Below are 19,875 nucleotides of genomic sequence, written 5' to 3'. Positions count from 1 at the left end.
TTAGGCAAGGAAACAGAGGTTTAGAGAGGTAGAAGAACTGGTCTAAACCAAGGCAATCTGCTCTGTATCTCTGCTTTAATCACACTATTGCTCCATTTGCACAGGTGGCCTATCTCAAGCCAGGCATTCTTGAATAATCTTTGAACATGGTCAGGATGACAAATCTACCCTAATGTGTCTATTTCTTTTGTCAAAGCAGCAGAATCTCATGTACGGATCACAACACACCCTTTATCATGAATAAAAAATACTTATGGAATTCTCACTCTCCATACCAGGTCTAATTCTGGAGGTACACAGGTTCCAGCCTGAAGGAGAAGATTAGCTATTTGGTGAAAATAAGAGTGATGCAGATAGATGGTTGGGTGGTAGGTGGGTAGGTGACCACACACGGTAGCCTATGCTAACTGCCAAATACGAGGTTCAGTGGGTGGCTTCCAAATGCCTGACTTGACTTTAGGCAGGCTACGTAAGGATCATCTAGTAAAACTGTAGATCTGTTAGCATGCTTATCTGTTTCTTTGCTCACCATTCCTTCCTGTACCTCATTCCCTCCTTTTGGGTTCCTTTGTTTGTCTTGAAGTACTTTTCTTCATTAAGTGTAGTAGGCCTTGCTTAGAGCCCAGGAACACAGCTTTAAAAGCCTTTTGGTACTTGTGATGCAGATTGTCCCCCCACCAAAGAAGCCATAAAGGCCATGAGAGTCACAGGAAGAAGTCACCGATGGCTGAGGTTGTCAGAGAGACTTGAGGAGGTATAACTTCAGAATGATCCTTGATGGAAGGGGCAGTGTAGGTAAGAAGAGAAGAGGGAAAAGTCACTTTTGGAGGGAAATATGGAAGTAAGGAAATGACAAGAGGAGACATCCTCATGAGGGCTATGAGGCATGGAATGTATCCCAAAAGATTTGAAAAGAGGATCCAAAAATAATGAGTATGTAGGTCTCATTGGGTTGAAGGAACCTCCTGGGTGTTGAAGATGATAGAGATTTGTGCTTTCCTTTCCAGTGAAGAGACATGTAGTCAAGTGGTTGTGAGTCTGTACCACGAGTCAGATCAATTTAAATCCCTGCTGTAACTCTTGCATAACCTTGAGTGAGTGAATTAACCTCTCCAGGGAAGCCAGTTTTTCCTTCTGTAAAATGGGAATAATAGCTCCTACCTCAAATGGTGATTATAAGAATTAAATGAGAAAATGCATCTTAACTTCTTAGAACACCATCTGACACTCTGTATGTGCTCATTACATGTTATTATTAGTGTTGCTTTTTTTTTTTAATGGAGAGTTAAACTGTGGATAAGCCTTAAATTGTCTCTATAAATCTTTGCAGATGACATGAATAAAAATCGAACTTCATGGCCAGCCCTGCCTTGGAAGTTCTCCCTTAGCTGCAGAGAGTTGACTTCTAACTTAAACAAACTGAGCTTTTACACACAGAAATGGGGAAAGCTACTCACAGAACGACTGGTCCAGAGGCTCCGTGGAAAACATCATTAGGCAATTCTTTTAAATTTTTGTTATTGCTTAGATTCCTGGGGATGGGTTGAAGAAAGAGGGAGGAAAACATAAAGCCACATAAATACTGCTGTTGAAAGAGCCATTTCCCTTTAAATGGGCTGGAAGAATAGTCGGGACTACTTACAACTCATCTAGTTGGGTTCCATTGAATGCACAGTTGTGTATTTCTTGAATCCCATTCTTATTCAGCCATCTGAAATAAAAGGCCTATTAAAAAACCAATAATGTCAGATGCAAACAATACAAGGGTTTCATAATTGGAAGCACTGAGCAAAGGCAGACAGCACAGGTTAGTGGAATAAAGAAAATGCCACCTTTAAAGCTTGGGGACATGGGTGGGAAGAAGACTGATTTATTGCTGCATAATCTTTTGTAACTTTTGAAGTTTGCGTTATGTGCATGTATTGCCTATTCAAAGGAATAAATGAAATTCAAGTTTGAAAAGGCACACTTAGGCAGAGCAGCCTGGATTCTTTCACTGCAAGGTCTTTACACATGTCATCTGTGTGTAGAGATGCAATGCGGGGAGCAGACAGATCTTTCTCATCCTGAAGGACAGGAATTGTACAATTATTGAACAAGTGTTTATAAGACAGAAAAAGAACATTTTATGTCACCTTTCTCTAAGGGCTTAAGCCTTTCACCCATGATCACCCACAGCAGCAGGCCTGGCTGTCATCAAAAGTGATCTAATTAAGTTGTCAGACAACCTGAACATCTCCCGTGACCCGTAGGGACCTGGTTATTGGAGGTTTGTGGAGGTGGCTCTGGGTTAAGCCAGAAAGGAAGAGAAATCAATTACAGAGAATGTGGGCTGTGGCAGGGCGAGGTGATGTGAATGGGCGGGGGAGGAGATTATCGGGGAGGTGGAGATGGGTATAGAACAGCTATCCCGATTGCCCTAAGAAGGTCAGTGAGCAGGGTTCCCTGGACAGGGGAGCCCAAGGACACCTTGGGCTACAGCTCTGCCTTGCTCTGCTCCTGAGTGGATCTGAAAACAAAAACAGATACCAAGGTCAGGAGGGCTTAGCCCGAAGAGCCTCTGACCACCTGCTCTTGTTTTGCTGTCAGGTTCTTTTCCCTTTTCCCAGCTTAGTGGGTTTGCAAATAACACTATTCAGAAAGCTGACCCAGAGAAGCTCTTGTGTGTCCACGATTCTTTCTTGGTCTGCCATGGGTAGCCAGAAAACACATAAAATCACAGGAGAACAACTGTATGTCTTTTTCCTCCTCTTGAAAACTAATTAGCTAAAAAATCCAGAGAGGAGCAAGGTAAATCTTTTAAGACATTCATAACCAACTGGTGGGTTCTGATGGCAAAGAAGTGGCTATGCAACCCCATGCTGTTTGAAAAAGCGTTTCCCAGGCACATCTGAACTCTTGACAGTTGCAGAGTAGGAAGGGTTGCTGGGGCAGCTGCCCCCAACCTGTGGGATGTAGATCCCTGGGGGATTTGGATCAAATGCAGGATTCAGCAAACTTTTTCTGCAAAGGGCCTGATAGTAAAGTTTAGCTTTTATGGGCCAAAAGACAAAAATAAAAAATATTATATAAGTACCTTAGGTACTTATAAAACAATTTCCACAATTTTTTTATTGACCAAATTTAAAGTGTAATAATTGAGTACTTCTTTTGTAATGTAGGTCTAATATTATAAATAATTTTTTCTGGGGGATAACATTTTGCTTAATTTAGATCCAATGTTAATGTTTCCTGTCTTAGCTCATGAGCTGGGTTTCACCTCTGGGTTATATGTAGTTGGCTGGCCTTTAATTTAACATGAGGGGTGTACAAATCCATACAGCCTCCACCTATTTTCCTAGAGTCTAGATAATTGATATTTCCTGCATATAACCGTCCTGTCAATCGATGTTGCTATAATCAAATAAAACATAAACTAATTTTAAATAATTATTATATTCAAATATCCCTTTGTCTTTATGGATTATCTCAATCAACAGATACCTTCATGTGGGGAGGAGGATGGTATTTCTTGATATCATCACACAAAAAACAAATTATGTTCAGAACTGCTGTCCTTGGGTTTATGTTAGTCTGTGGGAATCTCAAACTAGTACCATAGGGAAACCCACATTTGTCACGCACAACCCTGGTCTCTTAAGAGAGGAACTACCCATTTTAAAACCAGATGATGATGATGATGATGAGACGACGACGTCGAGGATGACTACAATAACTTGGGCAGAACATCCACTAAGGAGTAACTGCATCACAGCCCTACCTTAACCCTTTTGTGTCTTTGGGGACGAGACCAGTGTGCTCACCCAGCAGAGGCTCAGGAGGCTACAGAAGCACACTCTGCTCTCCTAAAGAGTGGAGGTGCTGGAGACTGGGCCTTTAAAACTCATTGAGGGGCAGGCAGGGGAGATGAACTGACTGAGGAACAGAGGAAACACGCATGAAGCAGGCCTCTCCTCAGGCCAGAGTGTGCTAGGAGCTTTACTCATGTATTGTTTTATTTCTTCTGTTAGGATATTCTCCTGGCTGGCCATAGCTAGGTGCTTTCCCTATTCAGGCTCTCTGCTTACCAGGGCAGAGTGGCAGTGGGGAAGGGATCAGAAGCTTCTGCACAATGGGTTTTTGTTGTTCATTTCTTAGATTCACTAGGCAAGTGTCTGATAATCCTTCATTGCTGGCTACTTAAAAAATATGTTTATATTTACTTTTAGAACGGGGCCTCAAAATTTGTTTTAACTTTTAGTTTCAGGGGAGCATGTACAGGTTTTTTATATAGGTAGTCTACATGTCATGGGGGTTTGCTGTACAGATAATTTCGTCACCTGGGTAATAAGCATAGTACCCAATAGGTATTTTTTCTGGTCCCCTCCCTCCTCCCTCATGTAGGCCCCAGTGTCTGTTGTTCCCTTCCTAAAATCCATGTGTTCTCATTGTTTATCTCCCATTTATGAGAGAACATGTGGTATTTGGTTTTCTGTTCCTATGTTAGTTTGCTTAGAATACTGGCCTCCAGCTCTATCCATGTTGCTGCAAAGGGTGTGATCTTTTTCTTTTTTTATAGCTGTGTAGTATTCCCAGAATTTTGAAAATTGCTATCGATAGAATACGTTGTCAGTCATCAGTGCCACTGCCATGCTTTTTTTCCTGAGTGTGCTCAAATGTCCCCAGGGGAAGAAAGCAACCCTGCATCAAAGCTGCCAGACTAGAAACGATTGGAGACTTAAACTGTGTTGAGTATGAATGATCTGATTTTATTGTCTATAGATTAAGGGACAGCCACAATAAGAACAATATATATTGTTTCCACAAATGGGAATTTATTCTTTAGAGACACGTCTGAGAAACATTCACTCTTAAAAGAAAACTCCTTTCCTGAAAAGTGTGTTCCTAAATTCTGAGAAATCAGTGTCCATGAACAGGAGTTAGTAAAGAGCAGACAGAATCTGTATGTTCCTTTTGTAGCTTTGGGTTTGCAAAGGTATGTCAGAATTTCTTATTTCCTCAGGTTCTTTGGCTCTAGTTGGGAGAGTTGAGACCAGGGCATTTAGAATGCTTTGCCTACTGTCTTATGGTCTGGACAAAAAAAAAAACAGGTCAATGATACTGTGAGAATGATATGAGCACGCTATGCAAAACTATGAGAATGATATGAGCACACTCCCACTGAATTATATATTTTCTATAAAAATGAATGAGTTTGCCATATTATAACATTCATTTTAAGTCTCTGTATTTAAAATAAACATATATTTCAGGCAAGATCCAAATAAACATAAACATCCTGGTATAACTGCGAATATTTATCACTAATCTCCCTCTGCAATGTAGCCCAGAAATCCTTTTACTGTTGTGTTTTGCAACAGGCCAATAAGACTTATGTACTCACTGTTTTCCACAGCTCTTTGTGTTATTAGTTTTATTTTTATAAAAGGCAGGTGGCCTTCACAGCCTTGATTATTCTGTTCCCTCTGCATGCCCTTTGCCAACTCCCTAGCTAACTTCCCATCATCTTTAAAACCCATTTTAAAAACTACTTTTTCTCAGCTTGCTTTCCTTTATTTAACTCTTCCTTTAACTCTGGCATCACAGGCTAGTTAGATTAAATTATTCATTCTTTACTCTTAGAATAATTGCTGTTTCTTTTACTTTGTATATCATTCATTCTGCTTGCATTTTAGTTTATTCCTTTTGCTTTCTCTTTCTCGTCCTTTCTGCACACCATCACCTCATCTCAACACACACACACACACATACACACACACACACACACACACACACACACACACCACTTCAAATGAGCTTAAGTGAAATGATTCAGTATTACTCACCTGTAGCTTTTGTCCTAATACCTATGTATTTTGAATGCATGCCTTTGAGTTAATGTTATTGTTCCTTTCATGCATTTTATTTCTAAGCTAATCTGTTTTCAAACTTTTTCTATTGTTCTCTACATCAAATACAGTGCTTAGCTTTACCGATCAAAGTGTCATAATCTGTCTATGATTTCTTTTTCTTTTAACTGCTGGGTCTCTGAATCATATAATTGAAGAGGACTACAATTCTTTATGGACTGGAACTTATCTTTTGTACATATAGGCATATTTTAAAAACTCATATTGGTATATTTTTTAAAAAACACAACAATTTGTAAAATAGATAAAATGTGTTTCATATCTTACAGATGTAATTGCAATTACTGGGTCCCCCAAATGTCATTCTGTGTATCTAAGTTTCATGGATCCCAGGCATACTTAGGTGGCCCATACTGTCCTATTTCTTGGCCATCCTGGTGAGTGGATAAACTGCTACAGGGCCTACTGGCATAAAAGATTAGAAGATCTTTCATTAACAAGACAGAGTGCATTTAAAAACTTTCCAGAAAGTCAGAGTAACTCAAGCTCATTAAAAAATTTAACTGTTTTAAGAAAATGAGAAGTCATCTTATGCTTAGCATGGGCCTGAACAGGAGCTGCTTGGAATGGTTATGAGGGAATCACCATATCTTCCTGATTGGGTTTCTTTCCTGATCTTTTTCTTTGGGCAACAAAAGCCTTGCCAGGCAATAACTAACTTTACTGATGCGTGAGTTATTCTGTCCTTTGGAACAGATGTTGTAACACAGGAGACCATCATTCAAACAGCAATTTTAAATAGTTGAATCATACCACAGAATCATAAATTATTGACATGAGTTCACATTGTGATTCTGAAATGTAAAGACAAGAGAAAAAAAAGAACCAGAGAGTGTTTTAAGTGGAGAAATGCCAAAGTTACCTGAATAAAAAAGGAACATCCAATTATAAGAGATCACTAAATGAAAAAGCAAATGTTACTCTGTTGGATTTTTCCCCCTTACTTACAGAGTCACACTTTGAAAACTCAGCCCCGCGAAAGAATTTCTTTCAACTGTGTGGATGTTTATGTTATCTTGAATGTCTCTAGAAGAAAGTACAGACAAACAGATATTTACATCAGCCCTACTCATGTAATCTTCCCACATTTAGTTTAACTGGCATAATGTGGTCTTTAGCTCAGGTAATGTATTAATGTAGTTAGTTGTTGTTTAGCTCAAAGTTTGGGGAAAAAATTGTCTCTAATTTATATTTAGTATATTAGTTCTTACAAATGGAATTGTAGATATTCAGTGTCTTCCCCCCCGCCTTTGTTTTGAGACATGGTCTCCTGCTCTGTCACTTAGGCTGGAGTGCTGTGGTGCCATCACAACTCACTGTAGCCTCGACCTCCCAGGCTCAAGTGATGCTCCCACCTCAGTCTCTGGAATAGCTGGGACTACAGGCGTGCACCACCATGACCAGCTAAGTCTTGTATTTTTTGTAAAGTCAAGGTTTCACCCTGTTGTTCAGGCTGGTCTCAAACACTTGTGCTTAGGCGATCCGCCTGCCTCGGCTTCTCAAAGTGTTGGATTACAGCTGTTGGCCGCTGTGTGTGGCCCACTTTTTTCTTCTGAAGGTTTTCTTAACTAATTTTACCCTAATGTAACAAACCTTTCACCTCCTAACTTCTGTGTTCGTCTTAGTTGGGCCTTCTCTCCATCTCAATCCCCTTCTTACAGCTAGTTTCCTTCCCTCTGTTCTCCTTGGGTCTCAGAACAATTTTATCATTGATTTTTCTTTTCCTGAATGAAAGGATGGGAAGAGCCTCATTTTCTGTTTGTAGTACTCATCCCCCATCAACCTTCCCTCTTAGGTCTGATCTAACATGTAGAAGTAAATGTAGAAGTAAGGGCTATAGAGGTAATGTAGTAAACAGCTTGGAAAAATATGAGAAATTCTGAAAGATATTCAATGTTTTTCTCTTTCTCTTTTTCCACCCTGCTTAGCTCCTTCCTCCCTCCTTAGCTCCTACACCCCTTCCCCATCTCTTCCTTTTGGGTCTGTCCATATTCTTACAATTTCACTATCGGAAATAATTGCCATTACATGCTACCTTTTCTCTTCCTTTTTTCAAAATACAAATACCTTGGGAAAAGGCAAACACAGCCTGTCATTAACTCTTTAGTATGAATGTGTGTGTTAGATAGTTTCTTTATGGCCAGGGTAGCATAGTAATTCTGGAAAGAAGAGGAAAGGATGTTGGAATACAAAGGGTGTTGTATATGTGTGTGGGGGGGGCAGTAATTAAAGCACTAAATAGTGAAAAAATGAGCAACTTTTTGATTTTGCTATATGCTGGTTTTGTGAACAATGCTTTTATTGAGGGGTCTGTCAATTTCCTCCAAACTAATATTGACTGGCCTGCAGTTAAATCAGGGGCCTCACTCTGGCCTCCTTATTTTTGCTAACCCAGGGCAATGCATTTGGAGGATGTAGCCTACACAATGCATTTTAAAGGTCCACATGGCTGTTGGCCAAGACGGATACTGAGTAAAGAGTTGGTAGTCACTCAAGGAAAAACTTACAGTATAACCTTGTGGAGAGAATGAATCTTGTGAACATCTGGAAGGTGCTTAATACCTGTGTTGGATATTAACCTAGAGAGAAACAAAATGAGAATAAGTGAAAATGTAGCTAGCTGTTTAAATAGTTGTTAGAGCATGAACTTTCCAGGATCAAAATATCAATTTTGAACCATCAGAAAAACCTACAAGAAAAGCCCATATATACCTGAATTATGCTCATGTTTTCTATTTTAAGGTTCATTCCAGGGTCTTAAAAGCTGGTGATTCCTTAGAAAAAAGAAACTTATACTTCAGTCACAAAGGGATTAGGATGCCACAGTATACGTTTAAAAAAAAATGAAGATTGATAAGTTAATCTGACCCTAAAGCAACTTCCAACTAGTAACAAAATTTTCTTAAATTATTCTCTGTTTCCAACCTCATCATACTTGTTGGAAAACTGTGTCTTCTTCGCTCCAAGTGATTCTCTCGGGATTCCAGCATGAGATTTCATGCCCTATGACCCTAGGGTATGCATGTGACCTGAGCTGGGCCAATCAGACTCTCTCCTGGGATGTGGTTGGAGGTTGGTTAGAGCTTCTGCTGTCATCACCCTTAAAAGATGATTATAAATTTCTACAGCTGAAAATTGCAGACCTACCCTGGATCCTTCCCAAGGTCTGATTATATTGGCCTGACTTTCCTAGGAAGGAGAGCCTGAGAAGGCGGCTAGCTGTGAGTATACATTTCATAGTAAGATTTCAGAGCAATCCGGACAGAGAGTGAAACAGGGAAGGAGGGAAGCTAAGCAATACCAGCACTACTGATGACTAGTTCCTAATTCCAAGGACTTGATTTAGGATATTTAAAAGATGGATCTCAGAACTGTTGATCAGAGTGGGGGATAGTAGTGAGGGAAGGATGTGTCCATTGACTCCTATTTCGTATTGGTAAAAGCTGATTCCATGGTGTTAATTCCCCACTTATGGCTTGCACATTTCTGAATACCCAGCGAGTTCCCTGTTGGGCATCTCTCACAGTGGTGCCCAAGAAGCCCCGGAGCAGGAAGGAAGAGGTGTACAAGGCAAGGCTGGGTGTTCCTCAGTTGCACTTGAATGAAGCTGGATGAAATTTGGGTGGAACTGGCTGCCATAATAATGGTGAGGTTTTTAGGGGCCCATAGAAATTATTGGACACATTGTATTTGTCATTTTCCTCACTCCTGTGAGTTACTTAAAATCCTACTATCTCTCTACTCCCATTTCCCTTTTCTATATGTGGCTTACCTAAGTTGGAGGTGGTGATAGTTACATGCAATCTAAAGAACCCTCATTGATATATTCATCATGTGAAGGACCATATGTCCTTTTGAGGTTTTGACTCAAGAAGATTTGGTGCCTTGTACTCTGCTTCTGTATTTAGAGAAGAAGTGACTCCAGTCTGTGGGTTCTAGGTTATGGTTCTCAGAGTTTTTTCCACTGTCTTGGTTCCCTGACATCCACATCAAAGGTCTCTTGGGCAATTCTTTTAATTACTTCAACAGTCCTTAAGTTGATCTCCTTTTGCTTTTTATTCAGGAAAAGAGGTTCTTTTTGAAGAATTTATTGTGTTGTTAATTCACTTAAAAATTATATACAGAAAAATAAACTCTTTTGAGTGTAGAGGTCTATGAGGTAAGAGAAATACATAGGTAACCATGAGCACAGTACAGATATAGAACTGCCGTTGCTCTCTAAATTCACTTGTGTTTTCCCTTTGTACTTCATCTCTTCATCTACTTCATATCCCTAGCAAGCACTGATTAGTTATCTGTTTCTCTAATTTTGACCTTTCCAAAATATTATGTCAATGGAACCATCTATGATCTTCCCCACTAGAGCTCAGAGATGCTCTTCACACCACACAGCCACTGGGAGGGGATGCTGCAGTCGTGGTCAGTGATTCGGGACTGTTTTTTCTATCTCTTCAGTGCCTCTTTCAGCAATATCAGGTTAAAACCAGGTACTGTGACTGCACAGCTAATTTTTGGTTCTCATGAAGGGTGTTTTTTTTCTGTGTAGATAGTTGTTAATTTGGGGTCTTTGCACGGGGGACAATTGGTGGAGCTTTCTATTCTGCCATCTTGTTCTGTCTCTATCAGTGGAATAATCTAGAATGTAACTTTTGGGTCTGGCTTCTTTCACTTAGCCTAACTCCCTATTTCTCTTGATTCATTCACAGCAAAGCTTCTGGAAGGAGTTGTCTGCACATGCTATCTTCAGTTTCTCATATCCTGTTGATCTTCAACCTGTTCCAATCTGTTTTCATCCCATAACTCTTAACTGAAACTGTGATTGTCATGCCAAAATCTACAAACTCACTAACTACCAAACTCACTAACTACTACAAACACTTTAAACTGTAAATGGTCACTTTCTTAGACTTTTCTGGATTATTTAATATTTTTTTTTCCGAACTCTCTTCTGTTGGTTTCTGTCATTTTGTACTCTTTTGTTACTGGTCCTTCTCCTCTGTGACTCCTTGTTGGCATTCTTTGTTGATTCCTTTTCCTCTATTTGTACTCTGGGTCTTTTGCGTCTCTTCTCTATACTCTCACTACATAGATCTTGTTTCCTGTGATTTTAAGTAGTATCAATATTGTTACTCCTAGATTCATACTTGCTCTCTGACCTCGCTAGTCTATTGCTAATTAAAGCTTATTTTGTGTATCCTCCTGAATGTCTCACTGACTTAGCCAACTAAACTTGTTCCCCACTATCATCTCCACCAAACCGCTTCTCCTCCATTATTCTCCATAGATAGAATTGCCATCCATCAATTGTAATTTGACAGTTAAAGTTGGCTTGGCTTCTTCTTTCTTAAGTTCCAATATCTAGTCCATCTCAAAGTCCTCTTAGATTCCATTTCCGAAATATGTCTTGACTCTGTGCAGTTTTGCCCATCTCCACTGAAACCATTCTAAAAAAAAAACCCTGGGAATTTCTGTAATATTATTCTCCTTTTTTTCCCAATTCATTCTCCATACAGCACTCTGGGAATTCTTTTCAAAAATGTAAATCAGATTGCTTTACTCCTTTGCTGTTAAGGCTTTAGTTCATTCCCATGACACTTAGAGTAAAGTTGACACTCCTTACTGCCTCCTCTTGCACCTTTATCTTGTGCTATTTCCCCAGTGCACTTTATCCCCAGTGGCTTTCTCTCAGTTCCTCAGATTTTTAAATTTCTTTCCTTTCTCCAAATATTTGCATGTACTTTCTCTAGAAGGCTAACCATCTACTCTTCACCTGGCCAGCTTCACCTCACCCTTCAGAGTTTAGTTACACATGTCACTTTTTCAGAAAGGAGCTCCCTATGTGCCCATCTAAATTAGGGCCCCTGATTTATTCTCAGTATAACTGCGTCCTTTTTAGCACTCCTCAAAACTCTGAGCCATATACTATTTTGTGATATTTATCCAACATCTGCCTCTTCAACCAGATTGTGACTCATATGAGGGCAGGATTCATGTTTTTCCTGAAAACTCAGTGTTGGCACAGTAGTTGATATATATAATGGGCTCAGTGTTTACCAAGCTCTTTATACCAGGTAATATGCTATGTGCTGTCAACAGAGGAGTTCACAAGGAATTATTCACTGCCTATGTTTATTACACCTTACTCATTTGACGTTATATGGGTAGCAGTTTCCCCGTCTCTTTTAGTGAATGAATAAGTTTTATATAATTGAAGGAATGAAGAATTCATGATTGCTCAATAAGAAAGTTACAAATGCAGCATTTAACATCAACAGCATGAGCTTCCATAGCCCCTGTACTTATGGAATATCTATAGATATCTGTAGATGTACATTAAGATTTTTGGTCTTTATAGAAAGAAAACAGACTGCAAAAAATGGCTAAATTTATTGCAAAAAATGGCTAAAATTATTCCAGTAGTGCTGAGTTTAAGGTACTTAAAAAGATCTAGTGACCATCTAGTGAGATGGATTATTGGTGATAATTCTGTAGCTGAGACTTTTTAAAACCCCAAGATAATACAGGAAATGGAGTTCGGATGAACACTTAGTTTTCAATTCATTTTTCCCCTCTGATCAATAAATTCATGTCTGATGGAGGCTGGAAGTGGGTAATCAGCTAGGAACTGTATGTCTCAATGGGTTTGCTTTTGTCAAATGACTGTTTGCTGCAAAATTATTTTGATTCACTCAACCATGGTTTATCTTCAAAAAACAGTTAAAGGCCTGAGGGTAAAATGTCAGTGAATTTAAGTTCTGCAAATGGGTCTTTTAGAGAAAGGTAACTGACTCGGAGTTTTCCGTCTCTGCAGCCAGTTTTATGTTCTAAGCTGGTGTTAGCATCTTTAATGCCTGACTGTCCTTAATCTTTAGGTTATCATAATGAAAGTGAGCTTTCCTCCCATCAGGATGAACTTAGTGGGGTCCTGTAATTGCTGGGAACCATTCTCGCCTATTCTGCACAGGATAATATGCTTACCTTTCATAAACAGGTGACCTTGTGACACTGAGGCTCCTTGTCCTAAACATCGTCAGTGCTTTTATTAATCTTCAGTAGTGTTTATGGGTTCTTATTTTTTCTTAACAGGGTCTGTGTTTGCTTGTGTTGCACTGGACTATGTGCCATCCTTCCAATAAAACCTCTATTTTATACAAGGAGGAAGCCAGAGACCGTGTGCTGGTTTCAGGGAGTTTGTGAGTGGATTAAGACAAGCACAGATGAAACACTTAGAATGGTCTAGTGGCAAACTGTATGCTACTGATTGTGAATGCCTTATGAGTTCAGAGAAGGGGCTGGAGGAACAATATGGGCTGGGGGAAAAAGTGAGATATCTTAGAAAGTATAGAGCCTTCAGGCCTAAACTAAGAGTAGCAAGTGTGCATATTTGGACCACACGAGGTGGACGAAAGGATGGGAAGCAGAGGAAAATAAAACTAAAAGCAGGGAGGAGGCAGAATTTCAGAAACTTTAAAGCTAGGTAAAGAAGTGTGGTAAAGAAAGCATGGGCTTGATGGGGAAGCATTAGAAGCCACTTTTTGGGGCTGCAAGGGGAAGCAAGAAGACTTGAGGGTTCCCTGAGCAGAGGTGGCCGATGTTTTTACCAGCCCATCACCTCAGGACTTCGCAGTAGTAATGAGACCAAACTGACAGTGGTTGAGAACCAGCTGTGGAGTGAACACCTAACCTACTGGAGTAAGAAAAGTAAACCAGGAGAAAGGACAAGACATCCCTTCTTATTGCACATGACAACCAAGTACATATATATAACCTCTATTCCATACCAAATCTACCACGGCATGGAATGATCAATTCTGCGACTGTGTGAACCAGCTCTCTCTTACTCTAGGACTTAAGGCAGCCACATAGTTCATGCTATGGCTTGAGTAGATCTTTGAGATGCTTTAGGCAAATTTGATTAAAGGAGAGGATGCTGCCAGTTGTGTGTCCAGTTTATCATTTTTGCCAAAGCACATTTCCTAGTAACCAAGGCTGAGGGTTTGGAGTTGAACCCTTTTCTCTACCTACTAATTGGTTTCCTATAAAATAGGATTTGTTTGCTTTTAAGCCATTTGATTCTTTTAGTCTTTTACATTTTGAATTACATTTTTAAAGTATCTTGTGTTAACGCTGAAGTTGACTCCTTCCTCCTGACCATTCTGAGACAAGTCAGGGCAATGATGGATAGGAATAGGAAGAGTTGGCTGATCTTAATTATATACAGTTGATTCTCCTTATTCACAGCAGTATGTTTTAAAAGTCACCTCAAACATGGAATTAGTGAATCACTGGCCTCGGGAAATTCAGGGTTAGATTCCTTCGAGCCTTTGGTCGACACGTATTTGTCATGGTTTGATCAACATATAACCTTGTTTTATGTGTGTTTCTGTTTAAAGATACCTTATTTAATGCTTATTATTGGTTCATGAACACAGAACTCATGTTCTGGAGTACTATAACTAATGTCTGAAGGAAGTTTATCTAACACATATATTTTTGGCACATCACGGTCTTCTTGAAGTTAGGAACCTAGATGACACTTCAGCACTACACATAGAGGCCTTTTAAACAGTGACATCACCAACAAAAAGCACAAACATGGGGAGAAAAGGCACTAGATAGACCATGCAAAGGGCACGTGCTTTTCAGCATGACAGCTGAAACAGGGTGTCAGCATGCAGGCTTATTCAGCCTCAGTTGGGAACCTATGTCAAGACACTCAAATTTTTGTCTTCCTGCGCAAGCACATGTCCAAGAATAATGCAAAAGTGTTTCAGGTATTGATTTTGGGTTGCAAAAACATTTTAACAAGTGGATTAAATAGCAAATACAGAATCTGCAAATAATGAGGATCATGGTATATGAAAAGACTCCTTACTTTATGAGGTTTGCTAATATTGATATTTCTATTAATTACAGATCCTTCTTAACTGGGAATTTGCATATCTATATACAACATGGTAAAAGATGCCAACATATGCTTTCTGAATCATTAAATAAACATTTGCTAGGTATAGTATTACAGAACCTTGGAGTTAGATGGCAGAGCATGTAAGAAGGTGTATTGAAAAGGTCTTCGACTTAAGGTTTAGAGACCCTGGCTTCCAGTGTTGTCCCTCTAGCTACTGGATAACACCAAACAGTTCACTTACCTTTTCAGAGTCTCAGTTTCTCTCTGTAGAATGATTTTGTGTAAGAAATTATGTTAGAGAGTAGGAGAGCCCGGTTTCTTGCCTTTTCAATCTCAATTTTCAAAACTAGAACTATTTAACTCTCATATTTAACTAGGACTCTGTCTCAGTCTCCATGGAAACCAGACTCCCTAGTAATCAAGGGAAATTGAAGGAGCTCCAGGGTAACATTTCCTAGAGGTCAGTCCTATCGGCCTGGCTGCAGATTCTGTTTGGACCTACCATCCTAGGTTAGCAATCAGCCTCTGTTTTTGAGCAGGGCATAGCTTCAAAGGTAATAGCTTTGGTGCTGGATGGTCTGGTTTCAAGTCCTGGCTTTATCATTTTTTAAGATGTGTAGCCTTAGGGGTTAGTTGCAGTCTCCAGGGCTCTCAGATCTCTTACCTTTTACACAGGGAAATAAGATTTACCTTTTAGGAAAAAGTAGCCCCACGTCCAGGCACTGTTACTGCTGTGGTCATGTTCCAGCCTTATATTCCAGTTGCTGTATCTGAGACTCTGATTTCCTCGATCCACTAGGACCTGGGTCACGTCTTATATCTCCTAGTTCTCTTGGGTGCCGAAATACTGTTTCCTTGTCTGAGTCCCTCTGTGACCCAGAGGACACGTGAGTAGGCTGATGGTATGGCTGGTAGAAGCCACAGTGGAGTTTCCCAGATTCCTCCTGCCCTCATTCTTTAACTGCCTTCTGCTTCCTTCTGATAAACCTGCTTGGATCAACCTTTCTATCTGTTTGACTCTGTTTAGCCTCTGGCTCCTGGCTTTTCTGATCAGGATCATACTATCACCTAGAGGTTTGTTGAAGTCAATTACTACCCAGAGTTGATAAACTAAAGATGACTTGCGCATTTTTCTACAAAAAGACAAGGGATCCAAATTTGTTGAGTTTTTCTGAGACAAGTGGCTGTCAGAAATAATAGTACTAAGCAGATATTTTCTAATTAGACACACTTGATTTGTCTTTTTAAGGGAAAGGTAATATATTAATAACGGGGAGGAAAGCAACAGTTTTGAAAAAAAATCTGTGCTATGGAAAAAGCACTGGGAAAAATGTGTGGAAATTGCTAATTTATTGCAGAAAGTGATGTATTTCCTCATGTGTGAAGACTCTCACGGTATGTATTTTAAACATAAGCAAATGCAATTTTCCAACCAGTTTAAGTCTTTCATGGAGTTTTGAATGCTTTCATTAAAAATATAAAAAATTCAACATTTTCCAGGTAGTTTCCAGGTACTAGTAAAATTCAGCTGGTCTATTTTTTCCCTAACATCAGCCAGAACATCTGATTGATGTTAGGGGAAAAGTATACTAGCTGAGTTTTATAAAAGTATTTGCAAAGAAGGAGAATGAACGCTAAGTATGATGACTCAGCGAGTATATGTATGAAGCTGTTCTTCCATTGGATCTACCTATTTTAGTGAAGTTTTGTTCTCAGCTTTGACAGCCGTTAAAATCTAATATTACAATGACCTCTTAGACTAAGGATTAAAAAAATAAGCACATCCCTTGAAATTTCTTTGTCTAAAATATTGTTATTATATTTAGTGAGAGCAAAACAGGTTTTTGTGCTATGTGAGCTGGTATATAATAAGATAAGAGGAAAATGTAGAAGCGTATTATTCATCTTGATTTCATTCTTTAAAATATTATTTTTGCAAATGTGTGTAATACACACAAGACTGCAGTCGTGTGTATCTACTTTATCAATAAATGTATTTGGGGACTTACGCTTTATTTGTTTATTTGTGTGTGTGCGTGTTTGTTCACTGATGGGGTGAGGAATCAAGATCATACTGTCCAATGTATAGAATACTTAGTTTGGGAACAGAAGCTTGTAATTCTGAAGAGCTGCCAGGTGGAAATGGTAATAGATATGTGCTGTTCTGTTCTGGAAAGTAGATATAGGATTTATAATAATAATGGTCAACATTTATTGAACACTTCCTATGTACCAGGTACCGCACCAAGCACTTACCATCAATTATTTTGTGTATTCCTTTTCACTACCTTAAGAGATAGGTAGCACTACCATCCTCATATTAGAGTTGAGGATACTTAGCTGAGAAAAGTCCAGTAGCTTTCTCAAAGCCACGTAAGGAGAGGCAGAGCTAGAGGTTGAATTTAGATCTTTCTTAATCTAAAGCATGGGTGGTTATTGTTGTCTTAACTTGAAGACAGATCCTAATTCATTATGGCAGTTGCCCAACAAGAAATGGATTGTTGTGCTAAGAATGTGGTTTCCACCTCTGCAACCATAGAGTCACTATGTCCAAGTAACTGCATGGAAGGCTTTATTCCTGAGGAGGGCCTTGGACTCTGTGACCTCTAAGATGCCTTCCAGTGTAGAAACTGAGCATTTCTCTAGAAAAAATATTTCCAGAAGATACAAACACTTTGTTTATGAATGAAATGCTACAATGGTCAGATAAGTTTGGGGAATGCTGGGTTAATAAGGTTAAGCAGCTTCTTTGCTGCAGGATTCTCAGAGCCTTACCATGATATTACTCACTATAAATTTTTAGGAGAAGGAAATACTATGCTGGCTTTTCCCAGACATGTTGACTTTGGACTCCCACTCCATTGTATAGTATATCCCGAGTTTGGTGTTTCCTAGCTCAACCTTGGGAGCTCTGCTGAAAGCTAAAGCATTTATGCCAACTTCCTTTACTGTAGACTAATTCTTTAAAGGTGCTATTACTATTAGGACGTGGTTGGTAAACTTTCTCTTAGGTAGAGTATTCCATCAGTCAGCACACTCCATTCTTCTACCATGATGTAAATCAGAAAGTTCGCAATATACAAAATCAGAACTGTATTGGTGAAAGGGCAGACTATGTCCAGTGAACTTTGGTTTACTTTCTACCAGCAAGTTTGCATATTTTAGGATGGACCTCTTAGATTACAACTAGGAGAGGTAAAGCAAGGGACTCTGTATAAGTACACTAGGCTTGTGAATGATGCCAGGCACAAGGTCAGATTCCTACCCCTAGTCCAACAATTAACTTCTACATGTAAGCAGATTAGGGTAAAAAGAATCATGGCAACGTAGATCAAAAGGGAACTAAACCGAGGAGAAATCTTTGACAAAATAGACCGACTTGTATGTAGAAAAAGAAATAAATGAAGTTTGTGATGGGCTGTCACTATTGATGTTGTTTGTACTTTTAATTGGGAGCAAGCTATAGGATATCTCTGTGGCTAAGGCAGAGCTCAGTGTAGCCGATGTCATAGTTGGAGTTTTCCCTGAGAAACAAAAGTAGAAAAAATGCCACATTCCAGGTTTCCAGAAACCAGTTACACAATTGTTAACCTCTCATGCACACTGGGCATGAAAACAGTGTGGAGAGTTGAATTCGGGGAGAGACTTTGTGAGCAGGGTTTCTGGAGAAAGCTGTGGATTTTCTTCTTCCTATCCCTGTACCATGGAAAGGGTCGGCGCTGCTTGCTGCTTCACTTAGGTTGAAAGAGGGACTTTAAAAAGACCATGTAGAAAGTTTCATAACTGCCCCCTCCAGTTTGGGGAACACAGTGACCAGGGTCTGAATTTGGGCTGAGCGAGCGGCTGGCTAAAGTGGCAATAGACCAGAACACTGCTAACTGAAAAGAAGCTGCACTCCTAGGAACTGGTTACACGGGTCACAAATCTGACCCAGATTTTTCTCCTAAGAAAAAAGACTCAAAAATCAACTTGCCTTATTATTTGTGTAGCACATACCTGACAAAGGCGTGTTACAGGATTTCATTTGACTTCACAGTAGGCTTCTAAGGTGAGCATAATTATGATTACCATTTTATTGATAGGAGAGGCAAGGCTCACAGAGAGTAAATGGCCTGCTCAAAATTTCTAGATCTGAATCAGAAGTAGTAATGGTTAACACTTAGCTATTTTATTGCCACAAGCTAGACACCATTGTAAATGTCTTACCTGTATTAGAGTCATTTAATCCTGCCCATAATGCTAGGAAGAAGGTACTATTATAATCTTTATCTTATAGATATGGAAACTGAGGCTTAGAGAGTTCAAATTATTATAGCTTGTCTGATGGAAAGTAGGACAGATGGAACCTGAACCCAGGCACTCTGGCTCCCCTGCCTCTTGGTGATGTTGCTTCCATCATCCTGTACTGGCTGTATAAGAACTTCTAAAACCTAAAGATACCTCTGGGTGAGAGTCACAGCAAACAGAGTTGCCAAGCAGCAACCTTTTGAGACCTTCTTGGATGCTGATATTAGAATAACTTTAATCAAACTACCAATTTGTGGCAAGCAATTACTTTTAAATTACATAAGGGAGTTGCAAAAGAGTTAACATTTTAAACAGTTTACACACCCTTCCCACAACTCATTTCTAATATTAATTATTTAGAAAGCTCTTTCTTATGTACCCTTCAACTGAGCCCAAGAAGATGATCACAAATTCCTAGTGGCAAACATATTAATAAAGTGTCAGTGTTGTGCGCTGAGCACTGGGCATATTGGCGTTGGCTTCATCTGCATCCTACATCTCTCTAGCTGTGCTGTGTTGGGGGGCAGGATGAACTGGGTTGGAGTCTGACATTCCTGGGCTCAGTCCTTAATTCTAACAACTATGTAATCCCTGAGTTTCAAAGACCTCCTCTGTAGATTGGGAAAAATGCATACCTCACTGTTCTAGAAGATTGGAATGTAGCATGTGTGAATAGAACGCTTAGTTCAGTCTGTCATCGGGTAGACGCTCAGTAAGTTCAGTGTCCCTGGGCCTTCTTCCCCAGTATAATTTCTTTTTTTTTTTTTTTTT

General features: G+C 39.5%; 1 protein-coding gene across 1 annotated transcript in view; it reads right to left on the bottom strand.

Annotated features, from left to right (window-relative positions):
• Positions 1–19,875, bottom strand: part of FSHR (follicle stimulating hormone receptor) — a 191,170-nt gene that overhangs the window by 17,720 nt on the left and 153,575 nt on the right. Inside the window, exons 5-8 of the mRNA XM_017548512.2 lie at positions 8,417–8,488; positions 6,858–6,935; positions 1,643–1,711; positions 1,458–1,532 (exon numbers count right to left, since the gene is read on the bottom strand). Coding sequence (XP_017404001.1) covers positions 1,458–1,532; positions 1,643–1,711; positions 6,858–6,935; positions 8,417–8,488 — 294 coding nt within the window. The remainder of the gene's footprint in view (positions 1–1,457; positions 1,533–1,642; positions 1,712–6,857; positions 6,936–8,416; positions 8,489–19,875) is intronic.

This window comes from Cebus imitator, unplaced genomic scaffold (genome assembly GCF_001604975.1).
Source record: "Cebus imitator isolate Cc_AM_T3 unplaced genomic scaffold, Cebus_imitator-1.0 Scaffold209, whole genome shotgun sequence".
In the NCBI taxonomy this organism is placed as follows: domain Eukaryota; kingdom Metazoa; phylum Chordata; class Mammalia; order Primates; family Cebidae; genus Cebus; species Cebus imitator.
Note: the sequence above shows the minus strand (reverse complement) of the source record. Positions and strands in the feature narration are given on the sequence as shown.